Raw genomic sequence first — 18,909 nt, 5'->3', positions numbered from 1 at the left:
GTGCACTTCCTTTGGGGTACAGCCCATTACCTTTATTAATACCCAACACTTCCATAGCCCAATTGTGTTGTGACTTAACCCTAGCTGTTGGTCTGGAAGCCATGAGAGGAGAAGGAAGTAGACGCTAACAGCTGACATAGAAGATGCTACCACAGAAGTAGGCTCCCTGGTAACAGTGGAGACGAGGAGATCCCTAAATAACAGAAGCCAGGGGGCACTGCTTCACCACCAACAGCAAAATAGGCACAATTACTTTAACAAGCAACGAGGTCAAGGTGGCAGCCAGAGGGACCTGAGCTACAGAAAGCTGAGGAGTCAGTGAAGAGAATATGGTATCTTTAGGGGCAAGCTGGATGAGCAGCCAATAAGCATATTGTTCAATACATACAATCAAAGGAAATTAAAAATGGATAATGAGAGAGAGGCTGAGGATAGCTATCCCAATAAAAAGCCACAATCCCTTGCCCAGTTTCTGGAGCCAAACTAGTCCTCAGACCCAGAATCCATCGCCTAAAGGAGGAGCCAAAATCCCCATGAGGAAAGACCCCATAATAGCGTAGAAAGGATATAGGATCAGTTCCCCCCATTCCTTCTCCAAAGGGACCTGTGGCCATTTAATCGCGTGACTCCGCACACTGGGAAAGGGGAATACCAAAGCATTTTGAGATCTGTTGAACTCAGGATCCAAATTGACATTGAAACCTGGGGATCTGGTTCCTAGCCCTGCTCCAGATCATAGTGGGTGCATGGGGCCCACAACTCCATCCACAGTCATTTCCTGGTCCCCAAATGTATAATTGAAATGGACAGACTTGATGATTGGCAGAACCCCACAATAGTTCCTTGCCTATAGCATAAGAGTACCATAGGGGGAAAGCCAAGAGGAAACGTGTGAAACTGCTTCACCCCTCTGCCTAGGCAAAATAGTAAATTAAAAATAAAATGCATCCTGGAGTAAAACAGCAGATATTAGTACCACCCACAAGAGTTAAAAGGTGTAGGGATGGTGGTTCCTTCATTGAATCTACCAGTCTGGCTCCTACAAAACCAGATGGATCCTAGAAGATGTCGGTGGGCAATCACAAACTTAACCGGGTAATACTTCCAATTGCAGATACTGTGCCAAATTTGGTGTCTGTGCTGGGGCAGGTTAACAGAGCCCCAGATACATGGTATTCAGCCACTGAGCTGGTCATCCCTATCAGAAAAAAAAAACATCAGAAACAGTTCACATCTACTTGGAACACACCAATATACCTTCAGTCTTGGTTTAGGTTAAATTATCTTTCCCACTATCTGTTATAATATAGTCCAAAGGGAACCAGACTATCTGGAAATCCCAGTCCACTAAATCACTGACACCATGTTAATCTTGGACTAGATGAGAAAAAAGTGGCAAGTTCCTTGGAGGACTTGGCAAGACACATGTGCTCCAGAGGGTGGGAGATAAATCCTAAAGATTTGAGACCTGCTCCATCAGAGAAACACTTAGAGCTCTAGTGATTTGGATCAGGATGGAGCATCCTCTCTAAAATAAAAGTACTAATTATTGCACATCATACCTCCTGCGGTAGTTTGAAGCTGTTATGTACCCCAGAAAAGGCCATGTTCTTTTAATCCATTCCTGTGGGTACAGACCCATTATAGGTGAAACTTTTGATTAGCTTATTTCAATTGAGATGTGGCCCACCTCGTTCAAGTTGGGTCTGAATCCCCTTATTGGAGCCCTTTATAAGAAGATAAAGGACATACAGAAAAAACTCAGAGAGCTCAGAGAGCCTCAGAGAAGCTGAGCAACAAGGCCACACCCACAGAAGCTCAAAGAGGAGCCACTGAAGCCAGAAGCTGGGAGAGAAGGACCAGCGGACCCAGCCATGTGCCTTCCCATATGACAGAGGTGCTCGGATACCAGCAGCCTGTCTTCAGAGAAGGTATCACCCTGTAGATATCTTAATTAGGATATTTTCACAGCCTTAGAACTGCAAATTTGTAAGCTAATAAATCCCCATTGTTGAAAGCCAGTCCATTTCTAGTACATGGCATTCTGGAAGCTTTAGCAACCAAAAGACCTCTGATGACAAAGAAGAAAGCACAAAACCTGGCAGGTCTCTAGGATTCTGGCAGCAACATATACAGCACTTGGAAATGCTGCTTTTACCTGTATAATGCTTGACATCAAAGGTGGCCAGCTTTGTGTGGGGCCCAGAGCAGAAACGTCTGGCACAAACAGTCCTGTCACTTGGTCAATATGGCTTGGAAAACCATACGGTATTTGAGGCATCTGTGGTAGGAAAATATGCTATTTGGAGGTTATGGCAAATCCCAATAGGAGAACAACAGCGTAGGCACCAAAGTTCTAGAGCAAGGCTGTGATATCTGCAGGGAGAATTATACACCTTTTGAAAAACAGTTCCTGGCATGCTACGGGGCCTGGTAGAGATGGAATGGACCATCCAGTGGTCACGAGCCCATTACCACCCACCATGAGCCAGATTCTCTGTGGTAGACAGAATAGAGGCTTCCCCAAAGATCTCCATGTCCTAATCCCTGGAACTTGTGAATATGTAACCTTATGTATTAGTTAGGGTTCTCTACAGAAACAGAACCAACAGGGGATATCTGTAAATATGAGATTTTATACAAGTGCTCATGCAACTGTGGGGATATATATGAGTCCAAATTCTGTAGGGCAGGCTGCAACTGTGATGAAGGTCTTCGATGAACTCCCCAGGAGAGGCTGGCTGGCTGAAGAAGAGAAATTCCACAGGGCAGGCTGCAGGCTGGCAACTCTGACGAAGGTCTTCAATGAATTCCCCAGGAGAAGCTGGATATCTGAAGAAGTGAAAGTTCTCTCTTCTCCCTTAAAAATCTTCAGTTGATTGTATTATCCTCTTATAATTTTTTTAATTTCTTCAGGATCTGCAGTTATGTCACCTTTTTCATTCATTATTTTGTTTATATGGGTCTTCTCTCTTTTTGATTTTGTCAGTCTAGCTAGGGGCTTGTCAATCTTGTTGATCTTCTCAAAGAACCAACTTTTGGTGATATTTATTCTCTCTATTGTTTTTTTGCTCTCTATGTCATTTATTTCTGCTTTAATCCTTGTTATTTCTTTTCTTCTACTTGATTTAGGATTGGTTTGCTGTTCATTTTCTAGCTTCTTCAGTTGATCCATTACTTCTTTGATTTTGGCTCTTTCTTCCTTTTTAATATATGTGTTTAGTGCTATAAATTTCCCCCTTAGCACTGCTTTTGCTGCATCCCATAGGTTTTGGTATGTTGTGTTCTCATTTTCATTCGTCTCTATATATTTAGCAATTTCTCTTGCTATTTCTTCTTTAACCCACTGATTGTTTAGGAGTGTGTTGTTTAACCTCCAGGTATTTGTGAATTTTCTAAGTCTCTGATGGTTATTGACTTCTAATTGTATTCCATTGTGGTCAGAGAATGTGCTTTGAATAATTTCAATCTTTTTAAATTTATTGAGGCTTGTTTTATGTCCCAGCATATGATCTATTCTGGAGAAAGTTCCATGAGCACTAGAAAAGTATGTGTATCCTGGTGATTTGGGATGTAATGTTCTGTATATGTCTGTTAAATCTAATTCATTTATCAGATTGTTTAGTTTTCAATTTCCTTATTGGTCTTCTGTCTGGTTGATCTATCTATAGGAGAGAGTGATGTGCTGAAGTCTCCCACAATTATTGTGGAAACATCAATTGTTTCCTTTAGTTTTGCCAGTGTTTCTCTCCTGTATTTTGTGGCACCTTGATTGGGTGCATAGACATTTATGATTGTTATTTCTTCTTGTTGAATTGCCCCTTTTATTAGTATGTAGTGGCCTTCTTTGTCTCTCAAAACATCCCTGCATTTGAAGTCTATTTTATCTGAGATTAATATTGCTACACCTGCTTTCTTTTGGCTGTAGCTTGCATGAAATATTTTTTCCATCCTGTCACTTTCAATTTCTTTGTGTCCCTGTGTCTAAGATGAGTCTCTTGTATGCAACATATTGATGGTTCATTTTTTTTCATCCATTTTGCGAATCTATACCTTTTAATTGGGGAGTTTAATCCATTTACATTCAACGTTATAACCGTGAAGGCATTTCTTGAATCAGCCATCTTCCTTTGGTTTATGTTTGTCATATATATTTTTCCCCTCTCTCTATTAATATCCTTTATTGTACCCATACCGAATCTCTTTAGTACTGAACCTTTCTCCAAGTCTCTCTGTCCTTTCTTTGTTTCTCTGTCTGTAGGGCTCTCTTTAGTATCTCCAGTAGGGCAGGTCTCTTGTTAGCAAATTCTCTCAGCATTTGTTTGTCTGTGAAAAATTTAAGCTCTCCCTCAAATTTGAAGGATAGCTTTGCTGGATAAAGTATCCTTGGTTGGAAATTTTTCTCACTCAGAATTTTAAATATATCGTGCCACTGCCTTCTCGCCTCCATGGTGGCTGCTGAGTAGTCACTACTTAGTCTTATGCTGTTTCCTTTGTATGTGGTGAATTGCTTTTCTCTTGCTGCTTTCAGAACTTGCTCCTTCTCTTCTGTGTTTGACAGTGTGATCAGAATATGTCTCGGAGTGGGTTTATTTGGATTTATTCTATTTGGAGTTCGCTGAGCATTTATGATTTGTGTATTTATGTTGTTTAGAAGATTTGGGAAGTTTTCCCCAACAATTTCTTTGAATACTCTTCCTAGACCTTTACCCTTTTCTTCCCCTTCTGGAACACCAATGAGTCTTACATTCAGATGTTTTATATTATCTATCATATCCCTGAGGTCCGTTTTGAGTTTTTCAATTTTTTTCCCCATTCTTTCTTTTATGCTTTCATTTTCCATTCTGTCATCTTCCAGGTCACTGATTCGTTGTTCAACTTCCTCTAGTCTTGTACTATGAGTGTCCAGAATCTTTTTAATTTGGTCAACAGTTTCTTAAATTTGCATAAGATCATCTATTTTTTTATTTAGTCCTGCAGTGTCTTCTTTATGCTCTTCTAGGGTCTTCTTGATATCCTTTGTATCCCGTACTATGGTCTCATTGTTCATCTTTAGTTCTCTGAGTAGCTGCTCTAGGTGCTGTGTCTCTTCTGATATTTTGATTTGGGTTCTTGGGCTTGGGTTATCCATATCATCTGGTTTTTTCATATGCTTTAAAATTTTCTGTTGTTTTTGGCCTCTTGGCATTTGCTTAACTTGTTAGGGTTCTTTTAGGATTTGTAGACCAATTGAAGTCCTTATCTCTAATTTATCAGATCTACAGCTTTGTGGCGTACACTTTCTCTAACTAACCAGCAGGTGGCATCCATGAGCCACCTGTTCTCCACAAGCCAGTTCTCCCCTGCTTAGCCTTTGTGGTGAGTGGGGGAGTGAGTCTTGTGGGGTCCAATTGGTGTACCAAGCTTGCGTGTGTAGTTGGTGTTGCCCGCCCTGTATATGGGGCGTGTTTCTGGGCAGTCAGGGAGGGGTGGTGGCTCTAACAATCAAATCTCCCTGGTGATCCTGGAGTTTTAAAGCTGCTGCAATAGTCTAATCCTTCAGTTCAGTGCTGCCACAGTTTGTCTCTGCCACTGACCCACAAGTCCTTGGTATTGGCGTATGGCTCCTGAGACTTGCAAGTGGGCCCCTCTTCCAGGCCGTGCACCCCGGGTCCTCTGTTGAGGGATGACTGTGCTATGTCACAGGTGAGTGCTGTCCCCCCAGGGCAGTTCTGGACTGCTGGGCTGTGTAGGGAGGCTCCCAGTCTGCTGAAATGATGGCTGAATGGGGCTTTGTTAATTCACACTGCTCCACCTTCCCAACTCTGGGACAATCAACTGAGGTTGCAGGGAAGGCTAATGTCCACGCCCAGTTTTGTGGTGTGTGCCTGTTATTTGAAGCACTTCCAACACACTGGGTTGTCTGGGGCAGCTCTGGGCTATGGGGCTGGCAATGGGCAGGAGTGTTTCCTGTCCACCAGGATGATGACTGTGAGCGGACACCCCCCCTTTTCTTGGGAAGTTGTGGTGTTTAGTGAATTTTCTCAGCCACTGGATTATTGCGTTTTGTCTCAGAGCTCTCTTAGTTCTGCTCTTGTCTTGACCTGCCCAAATTGCAAGTCTTTGAAGCTTTCTGTATTGGACTTCTTAGAGTAATTGTTTTAGAAAAAGAAAAAAGGATTAAAAAAAAAAAAAAAGGGCCCTCCTCACAGATCTAATGGGTTATTGAAATGCTAAGAGACAAAGCAATTAGGGCCATTAAGGAAAGGTCCACAGGGCAGAGAGATCAGCTTTTCTTCGGGATTTGCATATGAGCCTCAGGGCCTGAGCTCTGCCCTTCCCCTTTCTATGTTTACCAGAACTCCAAAAATCCTCCGCTTTTATTTTGGAGTTTTTCGTGCTGTTTTTTTCCATGCCTGTCTCCTCTCTGCTGGGCTGGCTGCTCTCAGATTCTCTGGTGTCTGGTCTCCGTCTATCTATGGTTGGAGTTTGGATCAGTAGAATGAGTTTCCGATAAGGGCTGCCACTGCAATTCTCCCTTCTCCTTCCCAGAGCTGACAGCCCCTCCTCCCACAGGACTGAGCCTGGCAGGGAGGGGTGCGGGTCCCCTGGCCACAAAAACTTACAGATTTCGCTGATCTCAGCAGTTCCACGTTTTCATGAGTGTTGTATGAAGTATGCCCAAAGTCAGATTGCTCTGTGGTGTCCAGTCCACGCAGTTCCTGGCTTTCTACCTACTTTCCTGGAGGAGTAACTAAAACATACAGCTCACCAGTCTGCCATCTTGCCTCGCCTCCCAGTTGATTGTATTAAATCCAGCTGATTGGATTCTCTCATTGCAGAAGACACTTCCTTAGTTGATCGTAGATGTAATCGGCCACAGAGGCAATTAATTGACTGATGATTTAATAAACCAGTCTTCTGGTTTATTAACCAACTAAGAAATGTCACTACAGTAACGGTTAAGCCAGTGCTTGCTTGACTAGACTACTGGGCACTGTCTCCTGACCAATTTGACACATGAAGCCAACCATCACACTCCACACCTAGTCAACTTGGCAGCTATATGCCTCACCTTAAACCATACTTAATCTCTAAATAGGACACAATATCAGACATATGTTTTGCCTAACAATACTCAGCTGTCCTGTGTACAGCCAGAAATGCACTAAATCTCTCCAGAATAGGGTACAAGACCTTGGGTAACATTCACTCTTAAAACTGATATCTTATAACTTAAATACTATGAAATGAACACTACTACTTACGTCATATAATAAGAGGGTAAGATAGAGAAGAAAACAAAATATTTGCTTTATGTACAAACACAAACATACTCATAACAAAACAAGGAGGAAATATTCATGCCATCATAGTCCTCGTTTCTGTAACTGGTCACATGGCTGTAGTTCATATTTATCACTACCTTCTTCCACTACCCATTCCATGTTCCCTTTACCCTCAGCAAGCACTTCAGCTGGCCGTGGTTCTTTACCTGGTGGGGTGACCCAAACCGTCATTCCTGAAGTTTCTGGGCCGTTGGTAGTCCTGCCTGGATTGAGTTGTTGCAGTTTTCTATTGACTTTAATCACATGGCATGGTAGTACTAAGAGACACCCTAGGGCATCTCCTGTGTTTCAGGGAAACTTTATTTCTTACCTCCATTGTGTAGTTTCAGTCTCATTTTGCCTTGATAGTCAAAATCCATCAGTCCAGCCAGTATAGTAATCCTCTTTTTTGCTGTTGATTCACAGGCATTAGAAGCCCAAAGTGTCATGTAGCAGTCTTAGCTTCCAGTTCAGTGGAATCGTTGTGTCTCTTGGTGGGAGCACTCCTCCTTTTGAAACGAAGATTTGTATACCCTCAGAGCTCAAGGTTGCAGGGACAGTAAGCAAAAATTTTCTTAATGGATCACTAGGGGTGATAGTGAGTGGTAACACTCCCATTTCCACCCCTTGATTCCTGGACCTGTGAATCCTGACTATGGGAGAGATAGCATCATAGAGTGGATGCTGATTCAGCACATACACAGCCTCCTGTAGAACACTGCCCCAGCCCTGCAAGATATTGCCATACAGTTGGTGCCACAATTGAGTCTTCAATAGGCCATTCCACCGTTCTATCAACACAGCTGCCTCTGCATGATGGGGAACATGGTAAGACCAGAGAATTCCATGAGCATGTGCCCATTCCCTCACTTCATTTGCTATGGTTTCCTTGAACAGAAGCAATGCTGTGTGGAATACCATGACAGTGGATAAAGCATTCCGTAAGTCCATGGATGGTGGTTTTGGCAGAAACATTGCATGCAGGGAAGGTAAACACATATCTGGTGTATGTGTCTATTCCAGTCAGAACTAATCACTGCCCCTTCCATGATGGAAGTGGTCCAATGTAATCAACCTGCCACCAGGAAGCAGTCTGATCACCTCGGGTAATGATGTCATATCAGGGACTGAGTGTGGGTCTCTGCTCTGGCAGATTGGACACTCAGCAGTGGCTGTGGCCAGGTCAGCCTTGGTGAGTGGAAGTCCATGTTGCTGAGCCCATGCATAACCTCCATCCCTACCACAATGACCACTTTGTTCATGAGCCCATTGGGCAATGGCAGGAGTGGCTGGGAAAAGAGGCTGACTGGTGTCCACCAAATGGGTCATCTTATCTACTCAATTAGTAAAACCTTCCTCTGCTGAAGTCACCATCTGGTGAGCATTCACATGGACACAAATATCTTCATGTTTTTTGCCTATACATAAAGGTCTAGCCACATACCTCTTCTCCAGACTTCTTTGTCACCAATTTTCCAATCACTTTCCTTCCAAGTCCCTGACAATCTAGCAACAGCCCAGGAATCAGTATACAAATGCACATCTGGTCAGTTCTCCTACCAAGCAAAATGAACAGTCAGGTGAACTGCTCAAAGTTCTGCCCACTGGGAAGATTTCCCCTCACCACTCTCCTTCAGGAACATCCCAGAAAGGGGCTGCAGTGCTGCAGCTGTCCACTTTTGGGGTGATACTTGCATATCATGTAGAACCATCTGGAAACCAGGCCCGAGTTTTCTCTTCCTCAGTCAAATGACTGTAAGGAACTCCCCAAGGTGCCATAACTCTTGGCTGGGAAAGAGAAAGTAATGTGGCAGGAGTGAGGGTCATGGGCATTTGAGCCACTTCCTCATGTAACTTACTTGTGCCTTCAGGTTCTGCTCAAGCCCTATCTTATATATACCATTCCGTTTTATGATGGAGTGCTGCTGTGCACACCCAACTTTATGGACTGATGGGTCAGACAACACCCAGCTCATAATAGGCTACTCAGGTCTCATGGTAATTTGGTGGCACATGGTTCAGCATTCTGTCTCTACCAAGGCCCAGTAGCAGACCAAAAGCTGTTTCTCAAAAGGAGAGTAGTTATCTGCAGAGGATGATAAGGCTTTACTCCAAAATCCTAAGGGCCTGCATTGTGATTCTCCCATAGGAGCCTGCCAAAGGCTCCAAACAGCATCTCTATTTGCCACTGACACTTCCAGTACCATTGGGTCAGCTGGATCATATGGTCCAAGTGGCAGAGTAGCTTGCACAGCAGCCTGGACCTGTCACAGAGCCTCATCTTGTTCCGGTCCCCACTCAAAACTAGAAGCTTTTCTGGTCACTTGGTAAATGGGCCAGAGTAGCACTCCCAAATGAGGAATATGTTGTCTCCAAAACCCAAATAGGCCAACTAGGCATTGTGTCTTTTTTTGGTCATAGATGGGGCTAGACGCAACAGATTATCCTTCACCTTAGAAGATATATCTCTATCTCATACCACTGGACACTTAGAAATTTTACTGAGGTGGAAGGCCCCTATATTTTTGTTGGATTTATCTCCCATCTTCTGACACACAAATGCCTTAACAATAAGTCTAGAGTAGTTGCTACTTCTTGCTCATAGGTCAATATAATGGACCAGTGTGATGTCCTGTGGGAGGGAGAAACTATCAAGTTCCCTACAGACAAGATTATGACATAAGGCTGGAAAGTTGATATACACTTGAGGTATGACAGACCTTGCCAGCTGAAACCAAACTGTTTCTGGTGGTCCTTTCTAGCAGCTATTGAGAAAAAAGCATTTGCCAGATCAATAGCTGCATACCAGATACCAGAGGATGTGTTGATTTGCTCAAGCAATGATATCACATCTGGAAAAGCAGATGAAATTGGAGTCACCTAGTTAAGTCAACCTGGTTAAGTTTATGATAATCCACTGTCATCCTCCAAGATGTTTTCTTCACAGGCCAAATAGGAAAGTTGAATGGGGATGTGATGGGAATTTCCACCCCTGCATCCTTCAAGTCCTTAAGAGTGGCATTAATCTCTGCAGTCCCTCTGGGAATTTGGTATTGCTTCCGATTTACTATTTTGCTAGGCAGGGGCAGTTCTAGTGGCTTCCATCTGGCCTTTCCTACCATAATAGCCCTCACTCCATGAACCAGGGAACCAATGTAGGGATTTTGCCATTTGCTGAGTATGTCTATTCCAAAGCTGAGGAAATAACCTCAGAATTGGTCTGGGGACACACTGGACCCACTGTGAGATGGACCTGAGCTAAAACTCCATCAATCACCTGACCTCCATAAGCCCCTACTCTGACTGGTGGACCAGAGTGATGTTTTGGGTCCCCTGGAATTAATGTCACTTCTGAGCCAGTGTCTAATAATCCCTGAGCTATCTGATCATTTCCTTTTCCCCAATGCACAATTACCTTGATAAAAGGCCATGTGTCTCCTTTGGGAAGGGTGGGAGGAATATTAACAATATAAAATTTTGGCCATTTAACAGGGTCCTTCCCAGAGGGTACCCAGCCTTCCCCTTATTCAATGGGGCTCTGGGTCTGTAAACTGTCTCAAGTCTGGGAATTGATTAAGGGGCCATGACTCTCTGTGTTTGTAATTCAAGTTGGATTTTTGTTCACTTGACCTAGAATTTTTCTGCTTATACAGATCAAACAAGAATTTAGTAGACTGCACATCTATTTTACTTCTAGATACTCCGTGATCTACTAGACCATACCGTAAGTCTCTGTGAGTCAGATTATTTTAACTGCTGCTTTGAGTCTGTTTTCCATTATATAAAGGAATTCATAGACAGAGGGACTCAGAGCAACTAAGAGTGACATTTTGAAGAGGACCTGCAGCCTAGAGAGGAACGTCTTGGGAGAAAGCCCTTTTGAAACCAGAACTTGGAGAAGATGCCAGCCACGTGCCTTCCCAGCTAACAGAGGTTTTCCAGATGCCATTGGCCGTCCTCCAGTGAACGTACCCGATTTTTGATGCATTACCTTGAACACTTTATGGCCTTAAGACTGTAACTGTGTAACCAAATAAATCTCCTTTATAAAAGCCAATTCATTTCTGGTGTTTTGCATTCTGGCAGCATTAGCAAACTGGAACAGAAAGTTAAGTATCTTAAAATGGGGAGACAATACTGGATTTTCCAGCTGAGCCCAATGTCATCCTAAAGATCCTTAAAAGTGGAAAGAGGAGGCAGAAGAGGGAGGCAGAGGGAGAGCTGCTTACACAAGGGGAGGTCAGAGTGATTGTAAGTGAGAAGGACTCAACCTGCTCTTGCTGGTAATTTGTGGTAATTTGTTACAGCAACAACAGCAAACTAGTACTCTCAGCATATCAGAATGTTGGACAGGCCCACTGGCGATCCGACAAGAAATGAATCTACGATTTGGCGCAAACGTGGGCCAGAAGGCCCAAGGAGCTGCAGGGTCAGGTGGCCCAGACACACGTATCATTCATTACTGTGGCACTGGTGCCTCCCCATCAGCTCATACCAACAGTTGCATGTGGGAGTTCCGTATCACTTGTGAGTGGAAGAGAGTGGCAGTAGCAGAATGCCTCTCAGACCTCCTACCACAAGATGGGTAATTAATGGATGGCCCCAGCTGCTGTGCTCTGAAACCTGTGTCTGCATGAGTGTGTCTGAGGCCACACTCCCCACTGGCTGCTCCTGGTTACTGACTGAGTGTGGTAGGAATACATCCTAAGACAGGCTCGTTACTGCAAGATGGGGGACTCCTCTGACAGGCTGCTTTGGCTCAAGGCTTTGCCAAAACTTTCTTAGAACCACACTACAATCTAAGACTTTCCTTACCCGGATTTGCTTTCTTCTCTCCCACCTCCGCAGGGTTAAAACCTGCCCTGTGGTCTCATGGCTCTCCCAGCCTCTTTCACCTCCCTCCCCATCTTTCCCTCACAGACATTTCCCTGCTGCATCTCTTGCATTCTTATTTAATCTTTTCCACAAGGCTGTAAGTTAGAAAAGCTATTACAATGAAAATGATAAGCAAAGAAATTTGAGTGCACAGTACTAAATAGAAAACAACGTGTTAAAGGAGAGGAAAGTAACAAAGCTAGACAACAGAAAGAGAAAGAAAGAGGGTGTTATGAAAATGGTCTTCCTTTCTTAAGAAGGAAAAAAATTAAGGATATATAAAAAAAATGAGTTAGGAAATGTTGGGAGTAAATTTATGAGGGCAAAAGTGACCACAAAATATCTTAATACCTCCAAGAACAAATTGTGGTGAAATAGACTCTCCTTTTCTTGATTTTGACCAAAGTGCCAGCACCATACGATCAGATCACTGGATGAGGGTCAGTCAGATGACCATTTGAAGAATTCACAATTTTTGAAAGTCAATTTTGCAATGTAATTTACTTAGTTAATTACTTAGAGGGAGGCTATTAAATGGGATCAGAATTCAGAATGCAGAGAGAGGGAGTGGGAGCAAGTTGCAGTTCTGTGAGTCCCCGCCTCTCTCCCCCAAAGGGGGTGGAGTTTGGGGTGCTCCTCCCTTCACCTTAGCCTAGTGTGGACAACTTCCAAGGAACAGCAAGGGCGCTTGAAACACAGCTCCTCAAGTTTAGAGATCCAAGACCCAGGGGCTTGCTCTTAAGAAAGCTAAACTTGCATATGTCTGGTCTCCAGTTGGCTTGATAGCAAATAAAATCAAAAGAAGAAACATTTCATGTCACAGTTATAATTCAGATGTCCTTTCATAGGGACATCTAGGGAGGTGAGGGGTCTCAGCAGAAAGAAGCTGGAGGTGAATGGTAGACAACTTGGGGTTAGAGATGAAGTCACTGGAGACCTCTGAGAAAGAGAAGTGCCCATCCTGGTCTAGGGAGTGGCAGAAGAGAGGGTCCCAGCAAGGGAATCTCAAGAAACCCTCAGGAGTCAACACCCCAACAAGGATTAGTGAGATAGTCAGGTTTGTGGGTTGGGGAGGGTAGGGGTGGTCTTTTTCTATAAAGATGGAGACATTTGAATAATGCCCTAGTTGGACAGGACATTGAAATTTCTGAATTGAGACTTTGCTTTTTAACATGACCCAAGAACTGTCATTTACTTAAGAGCAGCCTGAAAAGCCTCAGGGTTGCCCAACTTTCCATGCAAGGGCAGGGAAGGATGATCCCACTACCCAAAATGTAACAGGGCAATAGAAGATGGAAAGTAAAGAAGTGTTTTGAGCCCATTGCTGGAGTAACACAGTTACCATATTTAAAAAATAGCCATTGGAGAAAAAATCAGCTCACAGCAAAAGTAAGATGAAAAGTACAAGTACAGTGAAATAGCAGGTCAGATTACACCAAAAGTAAAGGCAGTTGTTAACAATGGACTGTCAATAGTACATTTATAAAAAAATGTTCTTTTATGAATTGTTGGCAGACATTCCACCCTAATGCAAGGTGTAAGTAGTAAGGCGGGAACCCTGTATTTTTTACATGATTTTTCTGTAAACCCACAATTCTCTAATTAAAAAATAAAAAAAAAGAAAAGGAAAGGTAAAATTCTGTATCTAGCAAAATTATCCTTCAAATATGAAAGTGAAATAAAGACTTGCCCAGGCAAACAAAAACTGAGGGAATTTATCACCTCTAGACCTGCCCTGTTCAGGGGGAAGGAAAATGAGATAGGTCAGAAACTTGGTTCTACATAAACAAAGGAAGAGTACTAGAGAAGGGATAACTGAAGGGAAAAGAAAATCTTCTATTTTTCTTATCCTTAACTGATCTAAAAGATACCTGTTTGAAGTAATATAGTAGCAGTGTATTGGGGGATTATGGTGTAAGTGAAATCATTGCCGGCAGTGCTAAAGGACAGGAGGGGAAATTTGGGAGTACTCTAAGATAACTGCACTACATAAAAAGTTGTACAATGTTATTTGGTGGCTAAAAAGTATACTCCAGGGCCATGACCAAATTTTTAAAATACGTATATTTAACACGTGAAGAGAGAAGCCAAAATGGAATCATATAAAATGCTAGTGAAAACCAGAGAAGACAGAAAACAGAAAGAAAAAAGAAACAACAAATGCAATGAAAAGAAAACAGTTACAAACATGGTGGCTATTAATCCAGTTATATTGGTAATCTCTAAAAATATGAATGGTTTAAATGTGCCAGTTGCAATAAAGAATCTGATTCTGTTTTCAAAAAAAAAAAAAAAATAGATTGGGGTGATGAATGCACAACTATATTATGGTACTGTGAACAGCTGATTGTACACCATGGATGATTGTATGGTAGGTGAATATATCTCAATAAAACTGAATTTCATAAAAAGGAAAAGGAAAAGGAAAGGAAAGGAAAAGGAAAAGGAAAAGAAAGGAAAGGAAGGGAAAGGAAAGGAAAGGAAAGGAAGGGAAAGGAAAGGAAAGGAAAAAATGTGAAAGCAGGCACAAAGAAGACAAGGAAATTGTCCAAGGCATCACAGCTACTGAGGCAGAGACCTGAGAGGGGACAGAAGATACCATGAAGGAGCCTTTGAGCAAAGACGGTTGATCAAGGTCAGGAGAGCCTGTCCTGCACAGACAACCTGTCTGGGGCTTCCCACCCATGCAAAACACCTGGTGGCAGCCGACCGGCCCACGTGCATGATCTCCCACCCGCCGCCACCCTGCAGAGAAGGGAGGGTAGGAGAAAGAGCCGCGACCAAGGAGAGGGGACGGGAGAGCAAGTAAAGCAACAGTCCCTGGGGCCAACCAACCCCACCAGAGCGAGTCATCCATGATCAAGCATCCCCAAAGGAGGGCGAAGGGGAGCGTAGTAAAACAGTTCATAAAAATTGCAAAAAAGAACAAAAATCCATTAAAGCAGATTGCACCATTGTGCCACAATCTCTCACTCCTCTTTTCTTGCGAGAGTGTCCGCATGTCCTTCTCGCATGTGTACAAAATAAACTTTCTACCTCCTTACTCCATCTGTACTGTACCCTTGAATTCTTTCTCGGGGCATGGCCAAGAATCTAGGAACTCCATGCTGGTAATACTACCAAGTAACAGATTTGGGTTCAAGCTTCCGGCTCCAGATCCTGAGCTTTTAGCAACTATTCAACACTTCCTCTGTTCCTTCCCCTCTAAGTATGCAATGGGGTTTGTGGACGTCTGTCCTGACTATGATTTACAGGGGAAGGTTCACACTTGTCATGGTTATGAAAGATTATTTTTGATCTTAAAAAGTTGGAGATGACTCTGAACGATGGAACGTAGCCAAAGGCTGCAGTTTTGTGTCATGCATTGCAATGTTTTCAAGCCTCTGGGGGCCTGTTCTTTAAGATGAAAGCAATACATTATAGGAGATACTTGAAAGAGAATAAACCAGTCTCCAGTATCTAGACAGTATATGAAGTCAACAGGAAACACACTTTCTGTGACTTGTTAATAATTCAGAAGCCCTTTATCCTCTACCTCCCCCATCTTCCAATTCCTTTCCTTTTCTCCCTACTTTTTCTTACTGCCTCTTTCCAAGTTACCACAGCTGACAGGCTGTACTTTGTAATCATTGCACAATACGATTAATGACTCTGTTTACAAGATTCTGGCTGGTATTTCATTTTTACCCTTTATACTGTTTGGCTTCTAAAAGCAAGTGAATATGGAGACACGTTTTTTGGGCTGCCTTTCTCTTCAACATATGGTATTTCTGCTTTTAAAACTTTTTTTGTTGTTGTTCCAGGGCATTTCACTGATGAGGTTTATCAAAACGCACCTACAAATCAGCCACTAAGAGATCGTCTGAATTCAAACTGTTATTAGGAAAATGATCACGGCAAGAAAACAGTAACAAAGAACAGCTTTAGGGAAAAGCCAGACTGCCAGCTCTTTTCAGAAGCGTTTATATTCTTGCTTCTAGAAGTAATTCATCAGAGCTTGTCACCCTGACTGAATGAAGTTAGATTTCCATCCTAGCTTCAGTAATGGGCTATTCCAGGAAAAGCAGCATTCAGAAACATTTGGTAAAAAAAATAAAAAATAAAAAAATAAAAAACTTCTTTTTACTCACAGAAAGAAGAGTTTGCAATGTCATTTCTAGAGAAAGGATGGGAACCAAGAATCAGAAATATATTCACCCACAAAATTCCAACCCCCAACCCCCCAAACACAGGGAAACTCATAATATACATAACATATTAAATATTTTCAATTGATACTACTTGGTTAAAATATAATCATATTCTCATTCCTTTCTTCAAGCATGGATTTCAGAATATACACTGGAGCAAAAGATAACTAATTAAACCCATGTTTGGGAACTTTCTCATACTTTTCTGTAATATTTTCTCTGTTCTAAGCCTAGAATTTGTGAAATTAAAATTTCTTTTTCCTTTATTTGCATTATCTTTAATTCCATTAAACAGCTATAGGCTTACTTATTTTGAAGAGACATGGTGAAGCTTCTGGTTCAGTTTTAGTTCACTACACGATCAAAATGGCGGTCTGGAGGTGTGCAGGGGATGCCAGACAGCAGCCAGCTTGAACAAAGTTTGTGCTGGGCTGGCAAGAGGACGTGTTTAGACCTCGCCATGGGTGAGGACCCCGAGCCTGCCCATCTAGCCCTGGCCTCTCTTCCCAGCTGATTTCAAACCAACTGTCTTCTTCTTGAAATCAGTGTGACTAAATCTTTCCCTAATTTCTGGATTTTTTAAGATAATTGAAAAGAGTTGAAGTGAGCTGAAAAGTAGATTTAAATCCAGGCTCTATAATTGTTGTTTGATCTTGGGCAAATGACTTATTCTTCCTGACGCTCAGTTCCCGCCTCTGTAAAAAGGCACTAGAGCCTAGAACTGTAGGTTTTTAATGAGATAACATTTCTATATGCTTAGGTCGGTGGACAAGACAACACAAGTGCTAAATAAGCATTCGTGTCCTTCTCCCCTCACGGTCAGTGATGTCACCACTGCCCACATCAACCAAGGTGAACATATTGACATCAGTTTTCCTTCTTCTCTCTTCCTTACCCTTAAGGCCAATCACCAAATTAAAGGATTTTAGAGCTGGCAAGTACCTTAGAAACCATGTTCATCTGATTTATTGGTAAAATATAAAGATAGAAGTCATCTTTTATTCTAGCAACTTCGACTCCATGTTTACTCAATGACCACCATTATTTGGTCACAGAATTTGTTGCTTGACATCGTCCAACATTTGACAATCACATTGGCCATAAAGGAATCAATGAACTACAGTTGGTTCAGTGATGACATGTAAACACAGCACCAGTCTCCTAAGTCAAGCTGTATTTTCCAAACTCTTGTCCTCTGGCTATTTACAAATTAGAAAAGGGTTTTTTTTTTTTTTTCAGTAGGGCTTTCCCCTTCCTTGGTATGTTCATCTATTCAGTGTCCTTCTCTCTTTGTCATTTACTAACATGAAGAAAGGGATCAGCCTCAGAGCAAGTGGGGAAGAAAAGGATAACAGAAGCAAAACAAAGGGATAAATTAAGATAGTTCCAAAGGAAATAATATTAATCAAAAACAACCTAAAAGTTAACTAGTTAATAAATCACAATATTCCAGATAGCCTGAAACTATTCACTTCATATATTATATAAGCTAGAGTACACATTCATTTGTGTTATCTAAGCAGTTTATTGTAGAAAACCCTAATGGAATCACTCTAGTAAGCAACAAAGAATTGGATATGTTCATGTGTGTGTTCTTTGTAACACAACTATGCTTTCTTTCATATTTGACACTGAATGCCAAGCACAATCCAAAACTCCTATTTAATACCTTTACCTTCTTTGCCCCGTATGTCCCATATACAAAAGGAAAATAAATTATCCGTATTTAATATATGAAGACAAGAAGAATCTAAATCATTACTTTTACAAAAGATTCTATTTCTTAAATTTCCATAGCCACTAAATATACATTTTCAGGTTTCTTCCATTAATAAAACTAGAGCCAAAAAGAAAAAGGATAGTGAGATCTCTAGTGAGATCCTCATTGTACTGAAATCTATCCATTTTTCAGGGCAACATAGAAAGTCTCTGAAAGACCTGACCTTCAAACTTGAACTTTTTTGCTCCCTAGCCTGGTCTAGCGTAGGGTTCTGAGTTACCTTTGAAACGCGAAGACATGCTTCTCATAGAAGAGGACGATGGCTACAAGGACTCCAAGGCTACAAAGCTTCATCTCAACAGTGATTTGCTTGAAAGCAAAATTCTATGAAGAGATGAGCCTAGATAGTTGATTGTGTAAGAACCTTCTTTACAGATTGGTTAAAATATAATGGCATGTTCCCTCTCGCTTCTGTGGGTCAATCAATGTAGTGTCCCTTTCTACACCCAAAAGAGAAACACATGTTTGTTTAGTTAGGTGGTTGCTTATAACTGAATCCTCAAAAATACAGTATGATGAGAGTTATTCTTCTCAGTTTAGGCCATGTATAAAACATTTAACTTCTCAAGGAAGATGATGGTAAGGCTGAAAGGAGAGTGATATAGCAGGAACTTGTCTGGCTTGTTGAAAAGCCTTAACCATAATGAATCATAGCCTATGCTGAGGAAGGTCTCCACAGGAGCACTAAAAAGGACTTCCCTCACCTCTGTCTGTTCAATACTTTCAATTTAGAAAAAGATACAGAAGGTGTGTTTCT

At 42.0% G+C, this 18,909-nt stretch overlaps 1 protein-coding gene across 1 annotated transcript in view; it reads right to left on the bottom strand.

The window, feature by feature from the left end:
* CPB2 (carboxypeptidase B2) overlaps positions 1–18,496 on the bottom strand; it is a 64,831-nt gene extending 46,335 nt beyond the window's left edge. The window contains exon 1 of the mRNA XM_037799782.1: positions 18,373–18,496. Within this exon, the coding sequence (XP_037655710.1) occupies positions 18,373–18,446 (74 nt within the window). The 5' untranslated portion in view covers positions 18,447–18,496. The remainder of the gene's footprint in view (positions 1–18,372) is intronic.
* Between the last annotated feature and the right edge of the window lie 413 nt (positions 18,497–18,909).

Source organism: Choloepus didactylus, chromosome 12, assembly GCF_015220235.1.
Source record: "Choloepus didactylus isolate mChoDid1 chromosome 12, mChoDid1.pri, whole genome shotgun sequence".
Taxonomy (NCBI): Eukaryota; Metazoa; Chordata; class Mammalia; order Pilosa; family Megalonychidae; genus Choloepus; species Choloepus didactylus.
This window is presented reverse-complemented; position numbering and strand designations above follow the sequence as displayed.